Genomic DNA, 23065 nt, shown 5'->3' with positions numbered 1-23065 from the left:
AATAAGAGGTAATTGCATATGGCAAACTCAAAAGAGGAGGAGGAAGATCACAGAAGGGACAGAATGACCAGTGAAGGGACAAAATCATCACAGAAGGGACAGGATGATTACTAAGACTCAAAGGAGAAACTCTGTGGCAGAAGCAGAGCAAGAAATGTGTTCCAGAGGCACCTCATGCTATTGGAAAAAGAAAAAAAGGGCACCTCACATAACAGAATGAAAAATGTCTTCCCTTGTGTGTGGGAAGTGAATACAGTGAAAAATGTTGTACTTTGGCTCACTTCACTGGCAGAGTTTTGTCTTTTATGAAGGATATGAGGCTAAGCAAGGTTATTCCAAGGAAAAAGCAAAATGAAGCTAACGAGACCTGAAACAAAGCATCTTTCATTTTAAGTATTGTTACGAGGGAAGAGAACCTTAATGCACCACATTTTGTTCCTAAAGCTGGAAAATGGGCTATGGAAATGGAAAGCTAAATGAAGGACTAATTCTTGGGGAGCCACATAATTTAAATGCAGTTATTGTGTTAAAGACCTCATCACCCCTTGTGATTGTCACCAGGCCATGGAATATGAACTTTGCCATCCAAAAAAAATAATGAAAGCCCTCACACATTTTCTAATTGTATTAAAAAAGACAAACTCCAAGAAGGTGCTGTTTAATAAGCCACTTTGACACCAATAGCATTGAAGAAATGTATTTGGTATTTAATGATGAAATTTTCAATGCTGCGTTATGTAACTTTAGGATTTGACCTTCCTGAAAATAGGAGACTTACAAGTGTATTTTAGATCCATACTGTATATGCTGAGAATGTCATTAAGCTAAATTTAGTTTTGATTAGATAAGGTTGAGACATTTGCAAATCAACATGAGCTTAGCTGAAATTCCAAGTATATATCTGTGGGGGGAAAAAAATAAAAAGAGAAGGGATAAACCCAAATCATCTTTGTCTGGACAACTAAACAGATTTAGATAAGGTGTTAGGAAGAAATTATCAGCTGTGAAGATGACAAGGCATTGGCACAGGTTGCCCAGAGAAACTGTGGCTGCTCCATCCTTGGAAGTGTCCAAAAACCAGCTCGGATGGGGCTTGGAGCAACCTGGGATTGTGATTTCTTTGTCCCCCTTTGTAAAGGGGGGTACAAAACCTGGGGAAAAAAAATATACCACTCTTTGAAAAGTACATGAAATGTGATTGCCTTTCCTGCAGGATGATGGTTGCATAAAGGCTCCAGGTGCCTCCGAGCTGTGCCAAGCACGGTGACATTCAAGCGTTTTACGCTTTATTTCAGCCTGGTTTGTGCAGAACTTAGAGCAAGTGTGTCCGTGTGAATAGAGCACTTCCCATCTGGCCTTTGCACATCCTGAGATGCATCTGAACTGTCAGAAAGGAACATGGTATTTTGGATATTAAAACATTTAGCTCTTACGGTGACATTTAATGGTATAATGTTTAAAACTCTTCTATTACTGGTGAAAAGCAAGAGATAAAAACTGAACACTGGCTCCTCTGTGAGAGTAAGAGTAATATTCACTTAAAAGACATTTCCCACTGTAATAGAAATATACTGCTTATGTCAAATTATTTTCCCAAACTTCTATCTTTCATCTTCTGAAATGAATACTTTTTTTCCACGAGCATTTGCTAAATTGTAGGAAGGTATTGCAGGGTTTTTATACTAAGCAGTTTTGGATAGGGAAAAATAGCAGCAAAGAGGAAAACATTGCTGCAAATGGTCAATCTTGCTGTCAAGTGTACGTATGTTTATGTTTACAATTTAAAATCTGGAGGTGAAAATGGAGAAGTGCATTATTGTTTCCTTTGAAAAGGCTTTTTGGGAAATATCCCCAAAATTCTATTTTCCATTAAAATGAGATCATACAGTTTTTATAAGTTTCTCTGCAATAACTTCAGGGGCACTCAGGAATACCAGATGCTGTGTTTTTTTCCCTCATTTTCCATAGCCTAATCAGCAAATGTCTTCCAGGATGGAGTTATTGCTTGGCATCTCCACAGTGAGTAACTCCCTGTGCCATCCCCACGTGAGGCCCTGGGTTTGTGCAAATACAGCCAAGCTTGGAGCTGTGAGAGCTTTGCCTGCTCAGAAATTTGCACCAAAGTCAGATCAGGACAGACTTCGCTGAAGTCTACCTTGTTTCATTGTACATTATTTATTTCTTTTCAAAGATACATTAACCTAACTTCCTAAATGTGCAGATGAAGTTTTAATGTGTTCAGCACAAGGGCAGGGTGAAAAAAGGGAAAGGAAAGTTCCTCAGCTGTTGTTTTTTCTTTTGGAAAGCTGTGGAGTGAAGCGTTTCTTTTGCATGTGAGATGCACAGATAAATGAAATGAAGCATAGGATTAAAGCATGTGTTACTGCAATTAAATTAACTCATTGCATATTTAAATAGTCCATCAGTCTGGAGCCCAGTTGTGAGGGGAATGTCCATCACAGCAACTGGAATATTAACAAGAGAAACTTGACTGAATAAATTGGGAATACCAATGCAGGCACCAGTGCTGGCTAGGTTGTACCAGTGCATTTTGCTTTGTGAAATGTCAGCTGAGTGCTCCTCTGCAGCCAAAAAATCCCAAATAAAGCGGTAGGAAAGGAACAGAGATTCAGAAAGCAGATTCAGGAAGGAGCAGAGCACAGAATGCCAGACTTCTTTATGGCCTGTACCAATGGTAAACTCCATCTTAAATACCATGGGCAGGGCTGAGCTCTCAGCTCAGAAAAGCTACAGTGAAGGTGGAAAAGATGCAGAAAAAGATGGAAGGATAAATTAAAAAAAGTTATAGAAGAGCCTTTGTACAGTGAATAACTGAATAATGAGGTCTTTCAGAAAAATATGACTTTAGGATAGAAAACTGTGAAATCAGACTTGACCTAAAAAGGGTGAACAGGATAAAGTTCCAAGGCATCACCTTGGTGTTTTGGAGCATGTGATCCATAATTTCTGAGAAGATATTCCAGACAGTATCCCTATATCTTTCCCACATATTGCCAGACAAATGCAGTTGGCAGCTGTTGGAGAAAGGGAAAGGACTTCTGGTTTGATGGTAGAGCTTTTTGGGTGTAAAATGTCAAAACAATTAATGTGAGCTACCCAAATTTTTTCTCATTTTGTGCGGCTGTGCATGGTGAAGTCATAATGCTTTCCCAAGTACTCCATCTCATAATAACTACTCCTGTTATCAAAATTATGAAAAGTGGTTTTGTAATGTCAAGGCAATGCTGTGTTTTTAACTCCTGAGCAGAAAACATCACTCCCACTGTTCTAGACTTCCCATTGTTCTAGACTTCCCCTGCTCCTTGAAAATGCTGTACAAAGCCAATTAAATAATTCAGATTTTTGCTGACTTCACCCTCTTAAGAATATTTTTCTAAAGTATTCTAACTTTATCTTTGACAGGAATGCTGAGGCTCTTTTGTGACTACTGAAATACCAGAAGGATATCACTCCTTAATGGTCAACCTAATCCAAAATGGTTTTAAATAATTGTCTGTACTCTATGAAATGGGGGCTGACTTTTTAATTGTATAGTTTAAGTGATCAGAAAATCCCTATCAAAGGAGCTTGGAGTCAGGGAAACAAAAGAAGAAAGGATGACAAGAAATTTGGTTTAAATCCTTACGTTTCATCAGTTTTCAGGTCTAGGTCTCTCAGAAAGAAGCCCAGCAATGATACCCAGAGCAGAATTTTTCATTCAGATCAATTCTGTTACGAAATGGAAAGGCAGTGTTCCACCTTGGGGCACCTTAAGGAGCTCCAACAGCTGCTCTCAGGCAGTGCCACATGCACAGACCCTGGGGAGTGGGCTGAGCCCAGGGAAATGGCAGCATTTTCCCCTTTTCCTTGCCCAGTGGATGCAGCATCTTTGCAAGTGATGGCCTGTGCACCTTGGCAGAGCGGGGAGCAGGGGCAGGATGGCAAGGAGCTGCTCTAGGGGGGCTGACAACACAAAAAAATATATCAGACTGTTAGCCCCAAGTGTTACACATCACTGCAGCACGTGTGCCACAGACAAAATGTCAGAAATGCTTTGATATCTGATACCAATCCTGTCTGGGCTCCTTCTGCATCATTACAGTGCTAGCTTTTTATTCAACTGGCACATGGAGCTGAAATGTGTAAAGATCTCTTTGTGCTCTGCTGCTCCTGCAGTGCTCCTGGGCAGGTGATTTGTGCTGTCCCAAAACCTGATAGAAGGAGACTGTACCAATGCATTGGTTTTTACTGCAGATATCCTTGGAAACAGCACTCAGAGTGAAAATTAGGTATTTAGCAAAACCTCCCTCATCACCCGAGGGATGCTTGGCTGAGCTCACTCCAGAAATGCCAGAGAGCATCTTCTGCTGGAGAAAATGTGGGAGAATCCAGTGGACTACAGCAGGCCTCTCCTCCCCTACTTATTTTTTATTTTTGACTGTCTCCAAAACACTGCTCTGAAATGAAGATTTTAAAGCCCTGTTGCGCTGTGAAGTCTGAATATTAGGCTACTACAAAAAGGTCCTATTTCCTTTGTGCAGGAAGGGAAAGAGCTGCAGAGCCTTGAGGCACTGTTTCATCTCCCCTCACCTGCAGAGGACAAGGCTGCTGATAGAAGGAAAATAATCTGTAATTCTTTATAATAATAATATTCTTTATAATAATAATATTACACCAAAGCAGGAGGAGCAAAAGCAGGGCTCTGCTTCTGACAGGCAACACAGTTGTCAGCAGTGGTGGAGTGATCCAAATGGAAATTGCTGAAATAGTCTGAAAATGTCTCAGTTTGGATATCTGAATATGAGCCAAACACACTGACATTCAGCTGTGTTTGTCCAAGAGAAGGTAGGAGGTTACACCTGATGGTCCCCAGGGCTCTCTTCCATCCTGTGGTCCTGAGATTGTGTCACCCCCAGTGCAGGGTGACAGAACAGAGGGAGAGGATTTCCAACTGAGCTGTGACAGGCAGGCTGAGGGGCTTGTCCAGAGGGATAATTATATTAAAGATATAAAATTTTATGTATAAAAATATAAAATATCTTTATCTATTAAATATATTAAATGTATATAATGTGTACATTATATAAATGTGTATATACATAATATATATGTATATATATATTTTATAAATGGTATAAATATGTATATATATATAGCATTTTATATTAAAGATATAAAATATGTTATTAAATACTCTAGGAAAGAAATTAGTTTTCAGAATGCTGCTTATGTTTATTTCCTATGAGTCCTCCAAGCCTGGTTTTGAATCTGCACATTTGGAAAGAAATAAATTGTATTCTATCACAGCATACATACCACTTGGTGAAGTACTTCTTATTTTAGATTATTTTCAGAGATTCTTATTAAACAAAGGTCACATCCCCTCAAGACCCAAAGGCATTAAAACTTGCTACCAGCAGGCTGGCTCTTTTATCTTGTTGAATTTTGATATGAAATAAGATGGTGACAACTATCAATAGTGTCCGAGTCTCTTGACATTTTGCTGGCTTACCAAGGATGTTGTGTTGAAGCCTGGAGACTTTGCAAATGTTGCTCCCATCCAAGCTTTGATTTTTTTGCCCAGTATTTGTGCCTCCTGTTCCCAGAGGGCACTGCTGTCTCGAGGGGAGTTGGTGAGGTGTGGGCACCCCAAGGTGCTGATAGCTGAGGCTGTGACAGGCCTTAATCCAAGAAATTTCCCTCGTTTTTCAGCCTCGTTTGTCATGATGGATCACCCTTATCTGACATGGGAAGGGACACCCACGGCTGGAGGTACAATGGGTGCTGTTCACAGCCCTGGCTCTGCGCCAGGGTGCAGGTGTGCAGGGGGCTCAGGATGGGGAAGAGAAGGGGAGGGACAGGATAATTATTGAGTCAGGTGGCATGGACACTGACAAGAGACAAAAAAGGATATTTGTGCATGGTGTCATCGAGCCCCAAGATGCAGAATGATGTTGGTAATAAAGTATTTCATCCTAAGGACTCTCCAGGGAGATTTTCAGTAATAGCAGTAACTGAAGGAAACATCTCACAAGCAAAAGGCAGAGAGAGATTTACATTTTAAGGTAGATTTATGTTTTAAGTAGTAATCTGATGGGTCTGCTAAACACGCAGCAGCCTTATGTCCAGACTGTAAATATTCATATGGACATGGGATGGGATTTTGAGGACAGGCCTTCCTGTGGCCAGACTTGCTTTGAGATTCCCAGTATCAGAACCTGTTTGGTGCTTTTCCATCTCTAGGTATAAACCAGAAGTTAAAGACAAACTCCTTTGTGCCAAGTAACTCTAAATCCTTTAGGAGGGGCGTTTCAGAAATGTGCAAATAGGCAAAAAGATGAAGTGCTCAACATTACAAAAACCTTTTTTTGGTACATTTTGTACTATATCTCCAATAGTGCTCTGTTGTAGTTGCAGCAGTGCTGGGGGCTTCACTCCCCCACAAAACCTGGCTTACAGCAAGGTCCTTCCCTTACATCATGGCTGAGATGCCCCTGCTCTGTGCATGAGGAATGAGACACCAGAAAAGAAAGAGGGGAATGAATGTTACAAACACTTTTGCTTTGTGTGGTGGAAGGCCAGTTAAGATATCAACTTATCAGAGGGATGCCAGCAAAAGGTGTGATTAATGATAGCAAAGCCAGGGGATTCATTGCTTCAACAAAGTACATAATCCTATGGGTTTATGGAGGGATTGTCAGGTGCCTAATAAATAACTCAATATACTGTGAAAACCCTTCTGGTGCTATACATTTCAGATGACAAGTTCAGTTTCACATTTGAGATATTAGATAGATATTTACAGGTAATTTTTAAGATATTAGAAAAATTAGTTTTTCCTAGAATGTGTTGTATGGAGAAGTAGAATCAATTTTTCTCTTTCTCACAGAAACTTTATATGGTTTTGAATGCCATGACTTTAGTAGAATGAATCTGGCATTAAGCAAGATCACAATCTGTCCCTGGTTTTAATAGATTAGATGATATCAAATAAACAGATCATTTTTGTAAGCAGAAAGAGCTGTTTCAAAGGTATAGGTTTTATTTATTATTTTGAGATATAATTGGTTTTGAAAACAGAATGGCCCCAAAAATCTCCAAATTTATAATAAAAAATAATTTTTGCTTTGGAGAATTATTAGACCTGGAGTTGTTAGAGCATTTAAAAGAGAATTTTCTCCCTTACCTTCACATGTAATTCCATCACCACTGTATCCAGGGGGACAAGGACCACACTGAAGCTCTCCATCCTCAGCCGGCTGGCACTGCACACCCGTGAAACAGGGCAGCTCGGCACACACCACCCCAGTGCTGCCTTTGGGCAGCCCCACAGCCCCCCTTGCTCTGCTGAAGCCCCTCCTGGCTGCTGAGGGGTGTGCTGGGAGCCTTGCTGCAGGAGCAGAGCCTGCACCCCGGGATGGAGCAGCCGGGGAGGGGCCCAGCCATTGGGGAGGCACAGGGCGACGCGCGGCCACGGGAGATGCTCTGGGCTGCTCTCTTGGGAAAGCCTGGGGTGCTTTGCTCCTCAGCACTGAGACTCCACTGGGCCGTTTCCTGGGGGGATAACCATGCCTGGAACGGGCCTGTGAGCCTGCAGGGAATGAGCCTGGATTGGTGCTGGGATGAGGAGGAACAGTCCGTGCTGTCGTTTCTTTGTGCGGCTGAAAATGGACAGGGGGGTGGGAGGTCACACCGACAGCTGGGGCCCTGGGCTCTGGCTCCTCATGCAGAAGGGGTGTGAGATCACTTCTTTTCTCAAGGAAAGGTTGTTTCTCAGGTGCTGTGAACTCCATATCAGGCTGTTTTTCTGGTGATGTCTGAGCTTGGGAAGTCTCCCTTTCCATTGTAAGGGATGGAGTGTGAACGGCTGAGGGGTTTCTTTCCAAAAGGAATGTAATATCTTGTCTTGGGATTTGGGGTTGGGAAAGAAGAGAAAATGCATTTCTTGGTGTCTTAGATACATCTTGGTGAGAGTCTCCAACATCTTCATTATTTCTTCCAGGAGAGTCCATGTGGGTTTGGAAAGATCTTGAAACTAGGGCAGAAGGAAGATATATATTAGCTAAATTTGCTGGTCTAGAGTTGAAAGGGACCGTAGTGAACTCTTGAGTTTGGAACAAACAACAGAACATCAATTCTAGAAGTAAAATAGTTAATTATCAGATATTACAGGAAGGTTTATGCCCACTGATTTAGCAATTATGTGGGGCTGTCTGCTATAGGCGACACCAGCACAGATGCACAGGGAACTGCAATGATGACACTCGAAGGGTGGCATTCATGAACCCGATGAAATATATTTTTGGTAGCAAGTCTCAGGGAAGGTCAGGCATTATTTGAGTAGCAGCACTGGGCTGATAGGCAGGGGTTAAATTGCAGCTAAGCAAAATCTTGCAGTGCTGCTTTACTAATTTTGGCTTGCACTAGTCCGTGAGGTTTTGGTACTGTGCACCTTCTTTGTGGTGAATCTTCCAGTTCTTGACCTCCTGAGCCAGGATTTGCTTCTTATTACCTGCCTGTGCTGGGAAATGCTCTGAGGGCATAACTCAGAGTCTGCATTCCAGCTCTTAGAGTCAAGGAGACAGAACACCACAGCTTGGCACAGATGGATTCTGGATGTGGAGAAACACACATTGTCAACATGGCCCTCGCCAAGAGCGTGCCCTGGAGAGGCTCCAGTGCCATCACACCAGTGGGTGACTCTGGAACGCTTCTGCAGCCCTTCTGATGGCAAAGGGAAGTTTTAGGGGAGCTTTTAAAGGAGACAAATGGAAGAGCTTTTTCGGTGCTGTGCACGGCTCCCTGCAGACGTCGGGGGCGGCGCGCGAGGTTTGTTACTGTCCCCCACTTGTCCCAGAGCCAGCCACCTTTTCAGCTGTGTGAGGAGGGATGATAGATGGGCAGAGGGGACTCTGTGAAGGGCCTTGAAAGTGGAGACGAGGAGCTTGAATCAATACTTTCAGGAAGATTAATGGCCATCTGCTGACGCTAATGAATGGAAGAGGCTATTTTTAACCGGTTCTGGCACGCTCACTCTGTAGGATATGGAATATATTGGATCCTGAACAACAACCCTCGCTTGGTTCTGGGGTTAACCCCATGCAGGATGCACCTCTTTCTTTAAATATAAATATTAATCACTTTCTAAAATCTCCCATTGATGGAGATCTTAACCATATTTAGCAAGGAATGCTTGGCAAGGGTCAGATGAAAGTTAGGGCATTGACTGGACCAAAACAAATCTTGGCAGACAAAGCAGTGTTTATTTGGCTGATAAGGAGTGTCATTCTGCTGGCAGCTGATGAGTTTCTATTGCCCTGAAGCACAATGTTTTGGAGATTTACAATGGTGCTGGATCGAGCTGTGGCCATCAGCAGGTAAATATGTGTATTTAGTGGAGCAGAAGGCAAATACATGGATTTCAGTATCCCAAGTAAGGCTGGTGAATGATGAGGGACACACAGTGGGAGAACAAAGATGATGAAGCAGGAGGACATCAGCAAAAAGAGCATGTGAAGATAGGAGAAGTCAAAGGATTTTTAAAAATGAATGAATGAGAGAAAGATGAAAGAAGTATCTCCCCAGAAAATTATCGGTAATAGATGATCATTATAGCCCTTAGAAAATTTAATTCAGGGACAAGAAATCAACAGGAATGACAGGGAAGGGCTGAATGACCTCTCTGACAAATTTCCAAAATGAGCCCTGATTATAGCTTTGAGCTCCTTCCACTGTGTCATAATTAAATGGGTTTTCCTCCCAATTAAATTTGAGTAACTAGTAAGGGGATCAGACTGACTACCTGAGAAAGAGAAATCTTTTATTTCTTTAGCAGATAATAGAGGTGAGATCCCCATCCTTCAAATAAACTTCCTCTTTCCCTGTATGGGGGAGCATATTTTTGGAGTATTTCTGTGATAAGGTAATTTTTACATCTCAAATGCTACCACTGAAGAGTAGTGACACACTTTTGTTGGTCATTCATTATGATATATACTGATAAAGGTCCCTCAGCCACTCTTTAGAGGTGACTAAACTTTGTAGGGTATTGGTGTCATTCAAGGGTGTTGACCTGAGTGCCCTCTCAGCTTTCATTGCTTCAGATTTTTGCTTGCATTGACAGTGTGCAATTTAGTTCAGGTAAGAACATGATAGATTTTTCCCTGAAATACCTGAAAATTTCTTTCTGCAGCCCTCCAAGAATCTAAATAAGCTTAAACAAAGAAAGCAAACCAAAAGAATGCAGACTCAGTTGTCTGTAGTCAGCAGCTTTCTCAAATTCTGCATTACTTCAATTTATTTTCCTTGCTGTTGATCAATATCTTCCAATGTGTAGCCCATTATCAATGCAAACTGTGAGTGTGTGAATCTGGTTTTCCCTGCTATGCCAGCCTGTGATTGCATATTGGACTGGGTGAAATCACCACAAAAACCCCACAAGGTGAAGTGCTCAAGGTTGTATGGTGGAACAAACTCACATTTTTCACTCCATGTCAGTATTTCTGCCCAAGCTAATGGGGAATTGGGCAGCAGTGGAATAACTGAGTTTATTTTTTACGGAAGTAGATAAGGGACAGAGATGCTGCTGCTCTGCTCCAGCTGGGCATGGCAGCACCTCTGCTCTTATTGATGCTCTGTGAGCAGAGACCATTCCTGTATGGATCAGGTCCCAAAAAGACAGATCCCTCTGCTGTCCCCCCTCTGGGGAGCATTGGAGCAAGGGTGACAGAGAGCAAATTTCTGAGACACAGGTTTAACCTCCCTCATCCAGCTGGACACCAGGACACTTTCCATCCAGGGGTCCCCCAGCCTGTGACCCTCCAGCCTCTGGTTCTCCCAGGGTTTCCCACTGGGATTTCCCAAATCAGAGCAGTCTCAGCCAGCCCCTGGTTCTCCAGTGCCATCATGGTGTTGCTAAGGCACAGCAAATCTGTAGGATCCACATCATTCCCAAGGGAATAAAAATAACCACTGAGACTGGTGAAAACAGCCATTCGCAGAGAAGGCTCTTAAACCCAGGGTGAGACACCAGCATTCTGAAACAGAAAAGAAATCCAATATATTTTTTCTATTCTGAGTTTATGGTTTGTTTGGTTGGAGCTTTAGAGGGTTCTTTTTGTTTTGTTGTTTTTTTTCCCCCCCCCCACATTTACAGTGTTTCAAAAAAAGACCAGATCCAGACTGGAATTAAGAGAAGTCATGTCCCCTTCTGACGCCACCTATTTCTGCTGCCACTGAAGCAGCACACATTCACATTTCTCAGCCTGCCTAGAGCAGGGTGCACCAGGCTGGTTTCCATATTCCTTGGTGCTCTTCCCCCACATCTCTGCTGGTTTTTAGACTTACAAACCTTCACACTGCTCTTCCCAAGCCATGTGCCTTGGAGCCCCATCCTGACCAAAACTGGCAGCTGACACTTCAAACACTTGTCTAAGCTGTCTGCAGATATAAGTATTTATCACCTTTCCATTGCCATGCTTCTCTTTGTAGCTGTTAGAGTTAGAAACTTCCCTTTTGGGTTTTAAATATGAGTGTAATTTTATATTTATGTAATGATTTGAGCATCACCATGTAATCTCAAGTGGTTCTCTCCCTTTTAATTTAATAAAATACCCCAAACCAATCTGATCTTCAGGTGGAGACTGGCTCCTTCTCCTTAAACTCCTCTGGATGTGGCCACCTCTGCCTGTGACTTCAAAGGATTATGGGCACCTTTAATTCTGCTTGAGTTACAGCTCCTTCAGAATTCTGTGAGCACTTTAAGGATTCATTATTAACACAATTCAATAAATTTACAATTTGTGTAGTTTTAGAGCTATTAACATTTAGTAGTACCTGCTGTCCAGCCCATTTCTCATTCAGAAGAATGTTGGCAGAGAAATGCTCTTTTGACATATTACACTGTGTGGGTCATCATTTAAAATTTGAGACATCTACCAGCACATAAATCTTATTTAAAATGTCAAGAGAGAGCAGAAAAATTACACTGGTCTAAGAAGTCTTGTTACTAGAGTGCTAAGGATATTCCCATTTCCCTCTGTATGTTTCCATGTTAATATTTGCTTCTGTATTTACTGAGTGAGAAAAGGGAAACAAGAGCAGCTGGCAATAGGATGCTCCAGGGAAATTCAGTTTTTTCATCAACTCTTAGTTTCCTATTTTATATTATTATGCTCTGGCATTACTTTCTTTTGTACTTAGAGTGTGTTTAATTCCTACATCTCTTGTTTCGCCATCCAGTCATACCCTAATGTCTTCCCTCTCCTAAATACAACATAAATAAATATATATAACATAGTTTTGATTCTCCTTTCCTTCCTCTTAAGCATCCAGAAGCTCCCCACATTAGATGCTGGCTGGAATTCCCAGTCCCCATATCCCTTCTCCAACAATCCCAGAATAAATTCCTCACCAGCTTAGTGAAATAGAGCTTCGACCTCCCAAGTTTTACACAGAGTTACTTCCAGGATTTTTTTTTGGTAGCAAAAAAAGCATTTCAAAGGCTCATTGTGATTGGGATATGAGTGTAAATTTAGATAGGAGCTTAATTTTTGACCTAATAATCCTTTACATATTTTTTAATGTAAAAAATTGGAAAGTCAAATGTGGTGTGCCTCGCATCCACACAGCTCAGCACAGAGCAGAGCAGTCACACAACTGTCTCTCCATCTCTGCAGGAGTATTCAGTCCTTGTGCTCTCAAAACACCTCTTCTGTGATGGGCAAATTTACTCACTTGATGCTTTAATGATGAAATTAAAAGGTGAACATCTAGTTCACTATCCCTGAGCTCTTTCAGCCTGGTAGAAAATGAGATTGTGTCGCTGATGTTGCTGTCTGGTGAGCAATTTTCTTCCTCTTCACCTACCAAAATCATGAGCAGCAGGGAATGGTTTGTGAACTCTGCATCACTCTGATTATAACAACTCCTCTGCTCTCTGTTTGCCAACGTGGCTGCAGCTGCACATACAAAATTCCCTAACACCACTCAGAATTTGCAAGGCAAATTTGTCTTGTGCCAATGAAATACAGACTCATTCTGTTTTAACACAACGCTTGTGGGGAGGAGAAAACCTGGGATCTTCAGTCAGCTCACCCACTAAACCTTGTTTATGAGACTTTCTGTGTTCAGAGTAAATGATTCCCACAGATGGAAGGGAGTCTAAATTCTGCTATCAAGGAGAGTCTAGACTTCTTCTAGTTCTAGGATCCTTTTCCAGTTCTGGGGTGTTGAAAACCTATGTGAGTATCCAAGAAAATATTACCTGAGTGTGAGGTAGTGAGTTTGCTTATGTCACATTAAAGGTCATTTATAATTTTTGCATCACTGTGCAGTTCATTTGCTTCAAGGTTTTCAGAGCAATATAATTGACATCTCAATTCATTAACTGCTGTCTTTAAAGAAAACGGGGATTCTGAGATGGCTGGCCAGGAAAGAACCAGTTCATGAAGATATAAATGATAATATTGACTTCTTGACAAAGTTTTCAGTTTGATCTAAAATGTGTCACGGAATACATAAAGATTATCCCTTTCATACTGAACAAATGCAAAAAACAAATGCAATTATTAGAAAGATTTTGCTAAGGTATAACTCTTTTTTAATTGGGAATATTTTTTCTATTTGTAAAACTCTTTCAAAAGAAAACACTGTGATTTAGATGTTAAGAAACAAAAAACCTTTCATGATGTTTAAGAGATTGTGGAGATTAATTAAAGAGTAATTATGAAGATTACATGACAGAAAAAACTAAGAAGAACAAAGAGTTGGGGCACTAATAGTGCCTTAGTTTATAGTCATTTAAGCCAGATTTCTCATAGATTTAAGTGATCAGCTCTTTTTTTGGCTTCCTGAGTAGATAAGAGTACTATTAGGCCATGAGTTGGAGTCCTAGTCTCATACTCCAGTCTGAAACTGATAGAACAGCTTTAAATATGAAATTTATCCTAGTACATTACATTTCCTCCTCTTATGTGGATCTGCTTTCCAAGTAAGATTCTTGGGACTAGACATCATATACAGGCAAGGAGCAGGAAGGTGATTAACACAATGAGAGAAAAATGGGTCTTAGAGGAAAATAATGTACTTTAAGCTCTTTTTTTTCAGACTCTGTTGGGGTGGGTTTCTTTACTTCTTTTGTGATTTTTTTCTGTATGTTTTCAATACAAATTTTACCATCCGGGTCACCAGAGACAGCATTTTTAAAATGGTGTAAGAATTACTGATTGCAAAGATATGAACACACTCCCCACACAAGGATTTTTTTCCCCCTTCTCTACCAACAATTTTCTTTATCAGTACCTTTTTTATTTTTTGGATTGCCTATGGAGGTTTATAAACCTGCTGTGTTGTTACAAGCAATGTTTTCTCAAACACCTCGTCTACCTTCCAGTTTATTTCAAGGTTTAATTGAAAACTCCCCTTGTGTGAGCTGGAAAAAGCTCAGGATGTTTGAAGCGCTCTCACCCTGGCACAGGAGCCGTGCTCCCCTCTCTGCTTTGTTGCCAGATCTCCTCCCGTGCCCTTTGAATCCCTTGGGTCCAACCCCTTCTCTGCTGCTACTGCTGCTGCTTTCACACGCGCTCTTCCCGTGCTTTCCCCTCAATTCCCAGCCAAGAAAACAGGAAGGGAAGGACAAGTGTGGTTGTGTGGATCACACACCCTGGATCTCCCACTTAACCCCCCTGCAGCTGATTTATCACCTTTCCTTTCACTCTTCCCTGTCCATCCCTCAGGTGTGAACTTTTACCCCTCCTCTTTTGTGCTCTGCCTCCTCCAATTATTGGAGCCTGAAGCTGCATTATTTCAGCAGCTACAAAGGTGGTGCTAAGATTGAGTTCACGGAACAAAATTATATTTTCTATTCAAGAATTGACAGTATGTTTTACTTCTCAGAAGTGAGATGGATGGAAAAATTAATAGAAACTGTGTTCTTATCTGATGATGCCTCGTGGGTCTTCAGGCTCTCTCATGGCATGAACAGGTTGATAGATATATACAAAATAGGCTAAATTAAGGCAGATCATTTCTGAAGCATCCCTGTCTAATACTCTGAAATATCTATGTAGAATCCTTTAGAAGAGTAATAATAGATTATAAAGAAAGTTCGTTTCTTCAAAAGAAAAGCCCTAATATTTCTTCAAAGAAAAAAATAGCTGAACTACTTCAAAGTATTTCAGCAAAGAAATAGCAAAGAATAAATTACTGAAATACTTCTTTTATTCAATTCAAGAAATAAATGGTCTAAAACAATAATTATGTTGTTTTGAGCTGTAAACATATAAAAATTGAGCTATTTTACATATGAAAGCCAAGGCACAAAATGAACTATGCCTTACTGGGAACCAGTAATGAATCTATTTAAAAATCATGTAAGCATGCATAAATACTCTCAGTGAATTCATGCTTTTATGGAATTCTTCACAATTTCAACTGATTAGGTTGACAAGTACCTAGACTTTCTTTCCAATTTAGAAAGCAAAAGGCAAAGAATTAGAATAATAAGATTTCAGATGGTGTGGCACAGAAGAACTTAGCTGGCTCTCTTTGAGAAAACAAAGGTTGGACTGGATATCTTTTGAGGTTCCTTCCAACATTGTTATTCTGATTCTCTGAAATTCTAAATCTAACATATTATCAGCATGGGCAGTGATTTTCTCCTCCATCCCAGAGGATCAGTTGCCTTGTGTTGGCTATAGGCTGTTGATGTGTCCCTTCAGGAATGAACCAACCCCATTCATGTGATGTGTAACATTTGGGGCAAAATTCACGTGATTTGGCAGTGAACGTCCCCTGGTTCTGCAAGAAAGTCCTGTGAAGTCCTACTATACCTTTATATACCTGTTCAAAACCAGCAAGATGCTCAGGAACTGATCTTAAATGAGTCCTGACCATGATAAGTCTGTATATTTCACACCTATTTTTATTTAAACCCTGTACTGTGTTGTGTTTTGTGTTATTTCAGAGTCCTTTATCTTCAAATCCTTCTTTGCTTTATCCCTTAGTGGAAAGACTTTTGTGTTGCTTTAATGGGGTCAGGATATTGGTCCAGTCTGAGTTACTTCCAGGTCTAAAGGGGCCTTTAAGTGCCTTTAACAAAACAGCAATCTTGTCAAATTTGTGCAAACAGGGCTGGCTCCCTTTAAAAGCTGTGTGCTATTATGGCTGGATGATTAAATGAGCCTGGAAATTCTAAGAGAAGATAATCTTGCTCTGCTCTGTCAATGTAAAAAAAAAAACTACTGAGCCTGTATCCTGTGCAGATTATTTGTTGGAGCCTGAGTTGTTATTATCACTTAAAAGTCATGATGGCCCAGTGATTGCTTAAGCAAAAGGTGGCACATTCTTGGTAGGAGAGAAATGTAATCTGTACTTGATATTCTGATTGAATGTAAATATTATTCATGGCATATAGCTGAGTCCTCTTCCCTAGTGGTTTTATGGCTTGGGCTTCATTGGTCTTCTATTGCTGAGCTACATCATTTCCTAAATATATCATCTGTATTGGAAGCACTTAACAAGTCCTGGATTGACAGAGTGTATGGATCAGTGAAGCTGGAGACCATTTATCTTTTAAATTATCTAAACATATTCTTCCCACTGTGTCTACTTTGGTTGTTATGTTTGGGTCATAGCATATACTGTAAAGGTCTCTTGATATTTTTCTGAAAATACTTAATATTTTATGAGGTATCCTTAAGGAGGAGAAAGACATCAGAAAGACTGTCTCTGAATCCCTTTCTGTCTTGACAAGTACAGGAGTGGATTTCCAGTGGCGATTACGGACTCAGAGGGCAGGAAAGGGTCAGAGCTTATTTCCAAACTGCCAGGCTGGTCCAGGCCTCATGTGAAGATTACTGACATGCCATTTGCAAAACTGACTCTTTCACAAGACCAAATTTATATGGAATGTCTTTGTGTGGCATTTCTAACCCCACTTCAGTGGCCATTTCATCACATACCCCTTGAAGGAGACATCTTTACATCATAACTGCTCCATCTGAAAAAAAAATGCACATTTTGTCCTGAAATACACCCCAGCTAGAAACACTTTCAGTGTTTCTGAAAGGGATCAGCAGCTCCCACCATGCATTCCAGGGATGGATTGTGGACAATTTCCGTGGCCTGAGTCAGAGCTAGGAGCTGGAAGCCATTTAATGCTGCCCAGACATTCAATGCTGCCCAGTTTTGGAGCCCAGAGGCAGAGCTGAGAGCTCTCACCACACAGAGGCAGGTCAGAGTCTCTTTTGCTGTGTGTTTAGTGTTTCTGTTTTGTGTATGCAAGGATCTGAGACAACCTCACAGCTGATGGCTGCAGCATCTCCATCCCTGCCTTCACGTGGGCCATGTAACTCATTACATAAACCACATCAGGATGGGTTAATTCCTCTTTGCAAAGCACCCTCTGAATGCTGAGCAGTGCTTGCCTTTTATCTACACCTATTGGTACACACAGATCTCAGATTTAAAAGTCCTGAGTGTGATGTGCCTGCCTTAACAGGGGCTTTTTGTGTCTTCCAGGAGCTGTGCTCAGCTCAGTCCATTAGGGTAATGCTACTTGTTCAGTGGAGTCACTTATGATTTACACCGGGGTAAGTGAGGCTGGAAGCTGGGCCTTGATCTTTTTAATGCAAATTCATCAATTCTGTTAGATAAAAGATGAAAGGAATCTATTACATTCCTCAGTCATCTCTTGAAACAAAATCATTTGATTGGTTCCAGGCAGTAAGAAGTCCTTACTCCTGCAGTTATCTCCAGACATGAAACCTTGAGATAGTGACCAAAGCTCTTACTGGAGATATTTATTTTTCATGGGTAGTGATTAATGATGAGTGCTAATAATGACAGAAGTGATTTCCAAGTTAAAATGTAAGAATGCAAAACTTAAGGTGAACATGTTCCTCTGGTGTTTGACTGAGCAGTGTGTGTTTAAAGACACACACACACCTTCTGGTACTTCAAAACGTTTTATTCCCCTTTTAAATCCACTCCTTGATGTTGATCTGACAGTGGTGCAAATGAGAGGGTGACAGAGGTCTCTCCGATGTAAAATCAAAGTGAATTCAGATGCACAGTGCAGACACTGGAGGAGTGTGAAGCACAGAGCACGTAAACATAACAAATAGCTGCACATGCAAAAGTACAGCAAGTGCCAAATGTCTACAATACTGCAAATTAACTGCTATGACAGGAGATCTTGCAGTGCTGTTCTGAATGGGAAAGCAGAACTCGATTACAGAGATCATAAAATCACCCCCTCCCTTGATCTTCAGCTGCCTAAACCAGGAGAGGCAGGAAGAGCTGGCTCTGAACAAACAATCTTTTACGGGTGATGGATGTGGCACTGCTTTGTCCAGTAAAATTGCTGATTTACTAATAGTTAAAAAATAAATCCTCTGTGATGACACCAACCTCTCTAACCTGCTGAAGAAAGCACAAACAGATGGGTATCTGTGTGACTGTGAGTGATGAAAGCAGTCTGCAGAAATACCCACAGCTCCTGACGAGAACGGATATTGCAGCGTGCAGGAACATCACCAGCATCCCCATTAGGATATATTCATTTTCTTTGTGCCAACAACATGACCAATGATACTGGGTGGTTTGATTTACTAGGTCTGCCTCTTCTAGCAAAAAAGCAACAGATATTTTATACAAAAGTGAAATGTGCCCAGGGAAGCCGGGACAGATTTAAATTCTACAGGCTTCCCTCTTTATTGCAATGCCAGCAGACTTAAGGGACTTTTGACCCTACTAGTAAATTTTAAAATAAATGTAGGATACCTGCTTTATGAGTCTGAAAGGGACAGGGACAGTTTTTTGTTTCTGATAGGAGAATCTGTTTAAAAAAAAAAAAAATCACTTCCCTTTATATGTGAAATTCCATACTGGCTTTTCTATAAGACTATTCTGATGTACTTCAAGAAAAATTGCAACCAAGTCTGGTTGGTTTAAAGTGTAGTTTGTACCATCTTAATGTGGTACAAACTACAGATATAAGCCAGGTAAAATGTGTAAGTGAGAACAGAATGAGGCCCTGCATTTTTAGAGCACATAAATGTAGCTCAGAATCTTATTTTTAGAGTGACATAGTTTGCAGTAAGTCAAGGACTTCAAGAGATGAATACCTACCCTGTATCAATGCTGAGGAAATGGTACTTTGTTGATTATAAATCAAAATTGAAGGAATTTTTGGGTGCAGCTCATCAAACACTGACTTAGGAAGCAATTTTCCTCTGGAATATTTTTCTCCTCAGCAGCCTACAAAGCTGGGTAATTTTTGTGGTTTTGGTATGAAGAAATCCTTTAATCCTTAAATCACTGCAATTGACTATAATTTCACGTTAAAAGCAGCCAATAAAAGTACAAAATAGGGATTAGCAGGAGTATTTTTAGATTAAAATTACTTGAGTTGGAAAGAAGTGGCACATAATCTCAGTACCTTCACGAGCACTGTAGCAAGATGAAGAGGATTTGTTCTGTTTCATTTGAAGACTGATGGCATAAGTTACAAGGGATAGAAGCTATTATTACAACAGGGAGGATTTCACAGTAATCATAATCCACAACTGTACATAAATTTAATTGAGAGTTAATTCTTTTTTGTCTGATATCTTTTAATCATCAGTGCTGCACAATACTCCTGCTTCTACTGGCAAAGCAAAGTTAAACCCATCATTTTGGCCATAATTTAGGACACTCATAAAGCTGCAACAATTGCTTCCATTTCTAAGTATGAAAACAAATGACTACTCTCATTTAACCTTGAGGCACAAGATTCTCATTGCTTGCATTGTGATATAATTCACAGGAGTGAATATAAGCTTCTGTTGGAACAAAAAAAAAAATAATTCCTCTTCATTCCCTTCTTGAAGTGTTCAAGCTGGAATCATTTCCAGCATAAAGTCCTGGCTCAGTTTGCATATTCAAGAGAAAAATGTAAAACAATCCCCCTGCCTCTGATGTACAGCTCACTTTTGAAGGAAGCATGTACTTGTTTCAGGTCCTGATACCTGGGATATTTCTTAATCTTTGCCTGGAGTTGTATATGGCAGGTATGAATCACAGCAAATGGCAGCTTCTTTCTGCATTCCCCTTTCCAGAACACAGACAAATTTATTGGTTAATATTTATATAAGCACAGTATAAGTGTGCCTGATTTACTGTACCAATACCTGCAGCTGTAGAATGTCTGTTCTACTCAACAGCATTTAAAGGACCTTTGGGGTGCACAATGTGTTTCCCATTATCCCATTAATGACAAGGCTCAGCTTTGGGCAATAACAGAAATGTTATTTATATGCACAATGATTTTTTTTCTTCCTCAACCACTTTTACAGCTTCCCCAAGTTATAGAAGAGTCAATAGCTGGCTTAGGGATGCTGGCAGACTAAGTAATACTTTGTACATACTCATTGCTAGGGAGAGAAAAATGTTGAGTTTATTTTTGTGACCTTTAGATTCTGAGAACTGGCTAAAATCAATTTATAGTTCCACGAGATTGGATGATACCTACCCTAAGCAGTAAAATTGCTCCCGCTTTGATAGAGTGTGTTAAAATATAACAGCAAGGTAACAGCCATTGATTTGGATACAGAATGGGAAGTGAAGGGGGGTTGGTCAAGTGTAGGAGGTCAGGGAACAATTTGACAGGTTCCAAGCCACTCTGTCTTGAATACTTAGGAAAAAGATGTCAAGGAATCTAACCTGGCAACTACTGTTATTAAGGAATGAACATGAGCACCCCTGGCAGTAAAAAGGGGACAATCATCCAGAACCTTACATGGAATTATTGGAATATCATTGAGAGAGAGCAGGATCAGATGACAGCTGTGTCAGTGTCACTTTGTGCCTGAGGTCAGGACACAGCTTTTCTTTCACCACAGCAGAAGATCTCTGTTAATGAGGCCTTCTCTTCAGTCCTCACAGATTAATGGGAGCAGCTGATTTTCTGAGCTCCCCAAGGAAGATTATTGCTCAGGCTATGAACAATACCACAGAAATTATTTAATTATCTGTTGCCTTCAGTTGTTCCTGCATGACACTTTGTTTATTATTGTCTTCACAGGTCACCTTGCAGAACAGATGACTTACAGAAGAATTAAGAAGGAAGGAGGGCTGAGTGATACTGGCATGTATCTATCATGTCCTGTTCTGATCTTACTGAGGAGGAAACGAGTCCTGCATTCCTGTGCCAGTGCTGTGGCAGAAACACAGATGTGGTGATTCAATACAGGTGTGGTGATTCATACCACTGAACAAGTCTTGACATGAAGAACTCCCCCAGTAACAAATGAGGTAGGTTATCTACTGGATTTCAACTCATGGAGCCAGATATTGCTGAAATAATTCCTGCCAGCTGCTCCCCAGGTGAGAGTGACACAACACAGCCACCAGCACTTGATCCCAGAGTGTTGTGATGCCATGTTAGCTCACACTGCCTCACAGCCTTTCTGTTGGTATTTTATTGCAGGGGTTCCATACTGCTGTCTTCTTATCACAAAAGTTCCATACCTTCTTGGTGTTTCTCGTGGGCATCTCCTCAGAGAACTGCCTATTTCTTCTTCACAGAGTGGCCAACTGACTCCAATTCCCTCCTCAAACACCTACACCACTCTTTTGTAGCACTCTTCTTCTCATTGCTTACAGCTGTGGCCTGTTAAAGTCAGGCCTGCTCCTAATCTTTGCTAATTGGCCCAGCTGCAACTCCTTAGGGGTAAGATTACTTTCTACACTACCTTTATCTTCTTAGATTCTATCCCCCTACACCTTTCTATGCAAAACCTTCGTAAAATTCAAAAAACCAGCACGTACCTGCTCTGGGGCCTTTGGTACAGCTCCGGCCATTCCCAACAAACCCATCAGGGCAGCGGCCACAGAGGTACCCGAGCTCGGGCGGCTTGCGGTCAAAGCAGGGCGCTCCCGGGAAGCACGGCCGGCTGGCACAGCTGGGCACCCTTGCCACAGCCCCTGCGCGGCCAAAACACGGCATTTGTTCACCATTCATCAGATGAAACACAAGAATAAAGTACAGCCCACCTAAATCTTTGTAACTGCTTTTCCTCTTTTCAAGTCTAATTAATGCGTAGTGTTCACAAACCTTGAGCCAAAGATGGGAATGTGGCACCCGTGCCACAGCCCCTGCACGGCCAAAACAGGACAGGTCAAGCATTTATTCACTATTTATCAGATGAAATATATACCTAAAGTACAGCCCAGCTAAAGCTTTGTAACTGCTTTTATTCTTTTCAAGTCTAATGAATGTGAAGTGTTCGCAAACCTTGAGCCAAAGATGGGAATGTGGCACCTGTGCCACAGCCCCTGCACGGCCAAAACAGGGCAGGTCAAGCATTTATTCACCATTTATCAGAAGAAACACATACCTAAAATTTAGCTTTGTAACTGCTTTTATTCTTTTTGAGTCTAATTAATGCGAAATGTTCGCAAACCTTGAGCCAAAGATGGGAATGTCCTGTAGGCACAGTGGAACAGAACAGCTGTTTCTCATTAAAGCAAGATTTATTAGTCCTCTAATTACGTGTTTTCAAGTTTATTACTGGAAGTTGTTTGGCGTTTATCATGTAAAATATAGAAAATGTAATTTTCAGCATAAGTGAAAGCTTAACTGAGTGAGAAAAGGTATTATATGACATCTTTTTGGTCTTTTATAATTGGAAGGTAATTATCAAACCTTACAGCACCTATACTGTACTTTTGAAATTACACTGTGAAGTACATATGTTTCTGATCTGGAAATCATCCTTAATGTGTCAAACCTTGTATTACAGAAAACTGCTTTAATTATCTTAGGACTATGTGCAAAATTTGACACTCTGGTAGTATATAATATTTTACCACTTATGATGTCACTGAATAGCAAGTGTATATGAACTGCCTGTGAAGTATTTAATAGTGTCAAGGCAGAGAACAGATGATGAATATAATCTTAATGATGGTTGTGGATCCTTTTTAATTGCTTCCAGTGAGGTCTCCATCCTGATTCTCATGTATTTTCTGCATTATTCTTGAACTTTACCTACAGTATCATGATATAGGATACCTGCAG

At 40.8% G+C, this 23065-nt stretch overlaps 1 protein-coding gene across 1 annotated transcript in view; it reads right to left on the bottom strand.

Moving 5' to 3' along the window:
* Window positions 1–23065, bottom strand: part of LOC134420958 (von Willebrand factor D and EGF domain-containing protein-like) — a 173135-nt gene that overhangs the window by 29635 nt on the left and 120435 nt on the right. The window contains exons 20-21 of the mRNA XM_063161349.1: window positions 21814–21969; window positions 7187–8035 (exon numbers count right to left, since the gene is read on the bottom strand). Of these exons, the coding sequence (XP_063017419.1) occupies window positions 7187–8035; window positions 21814–21969 (1005 nt within the window). The remainder of the gene's footprint in view (window positions 1–7186; window positions 8036–21813; window positions 21970–23065) is intronic.

Source organism: Melospiza melodia, chromosome 8 (assembly GCF_035770615.1).
Source record: "Melospiza melodia melodia isolate bMelMel2 chromosome 8, bMelMel2.pri, whole genome shotgun sequence".
In the NCBI taxonomy this organism is placed as follows: domain Eukaryota; kingdom Metazoa; phylum Chordata; class Aves; order Passeriformes; family Passerellidae; genus Melospiza; species Melospiza melodia.
This window is presented reverse-complemented; position numbering and strand designations above follow the sequence as displayed.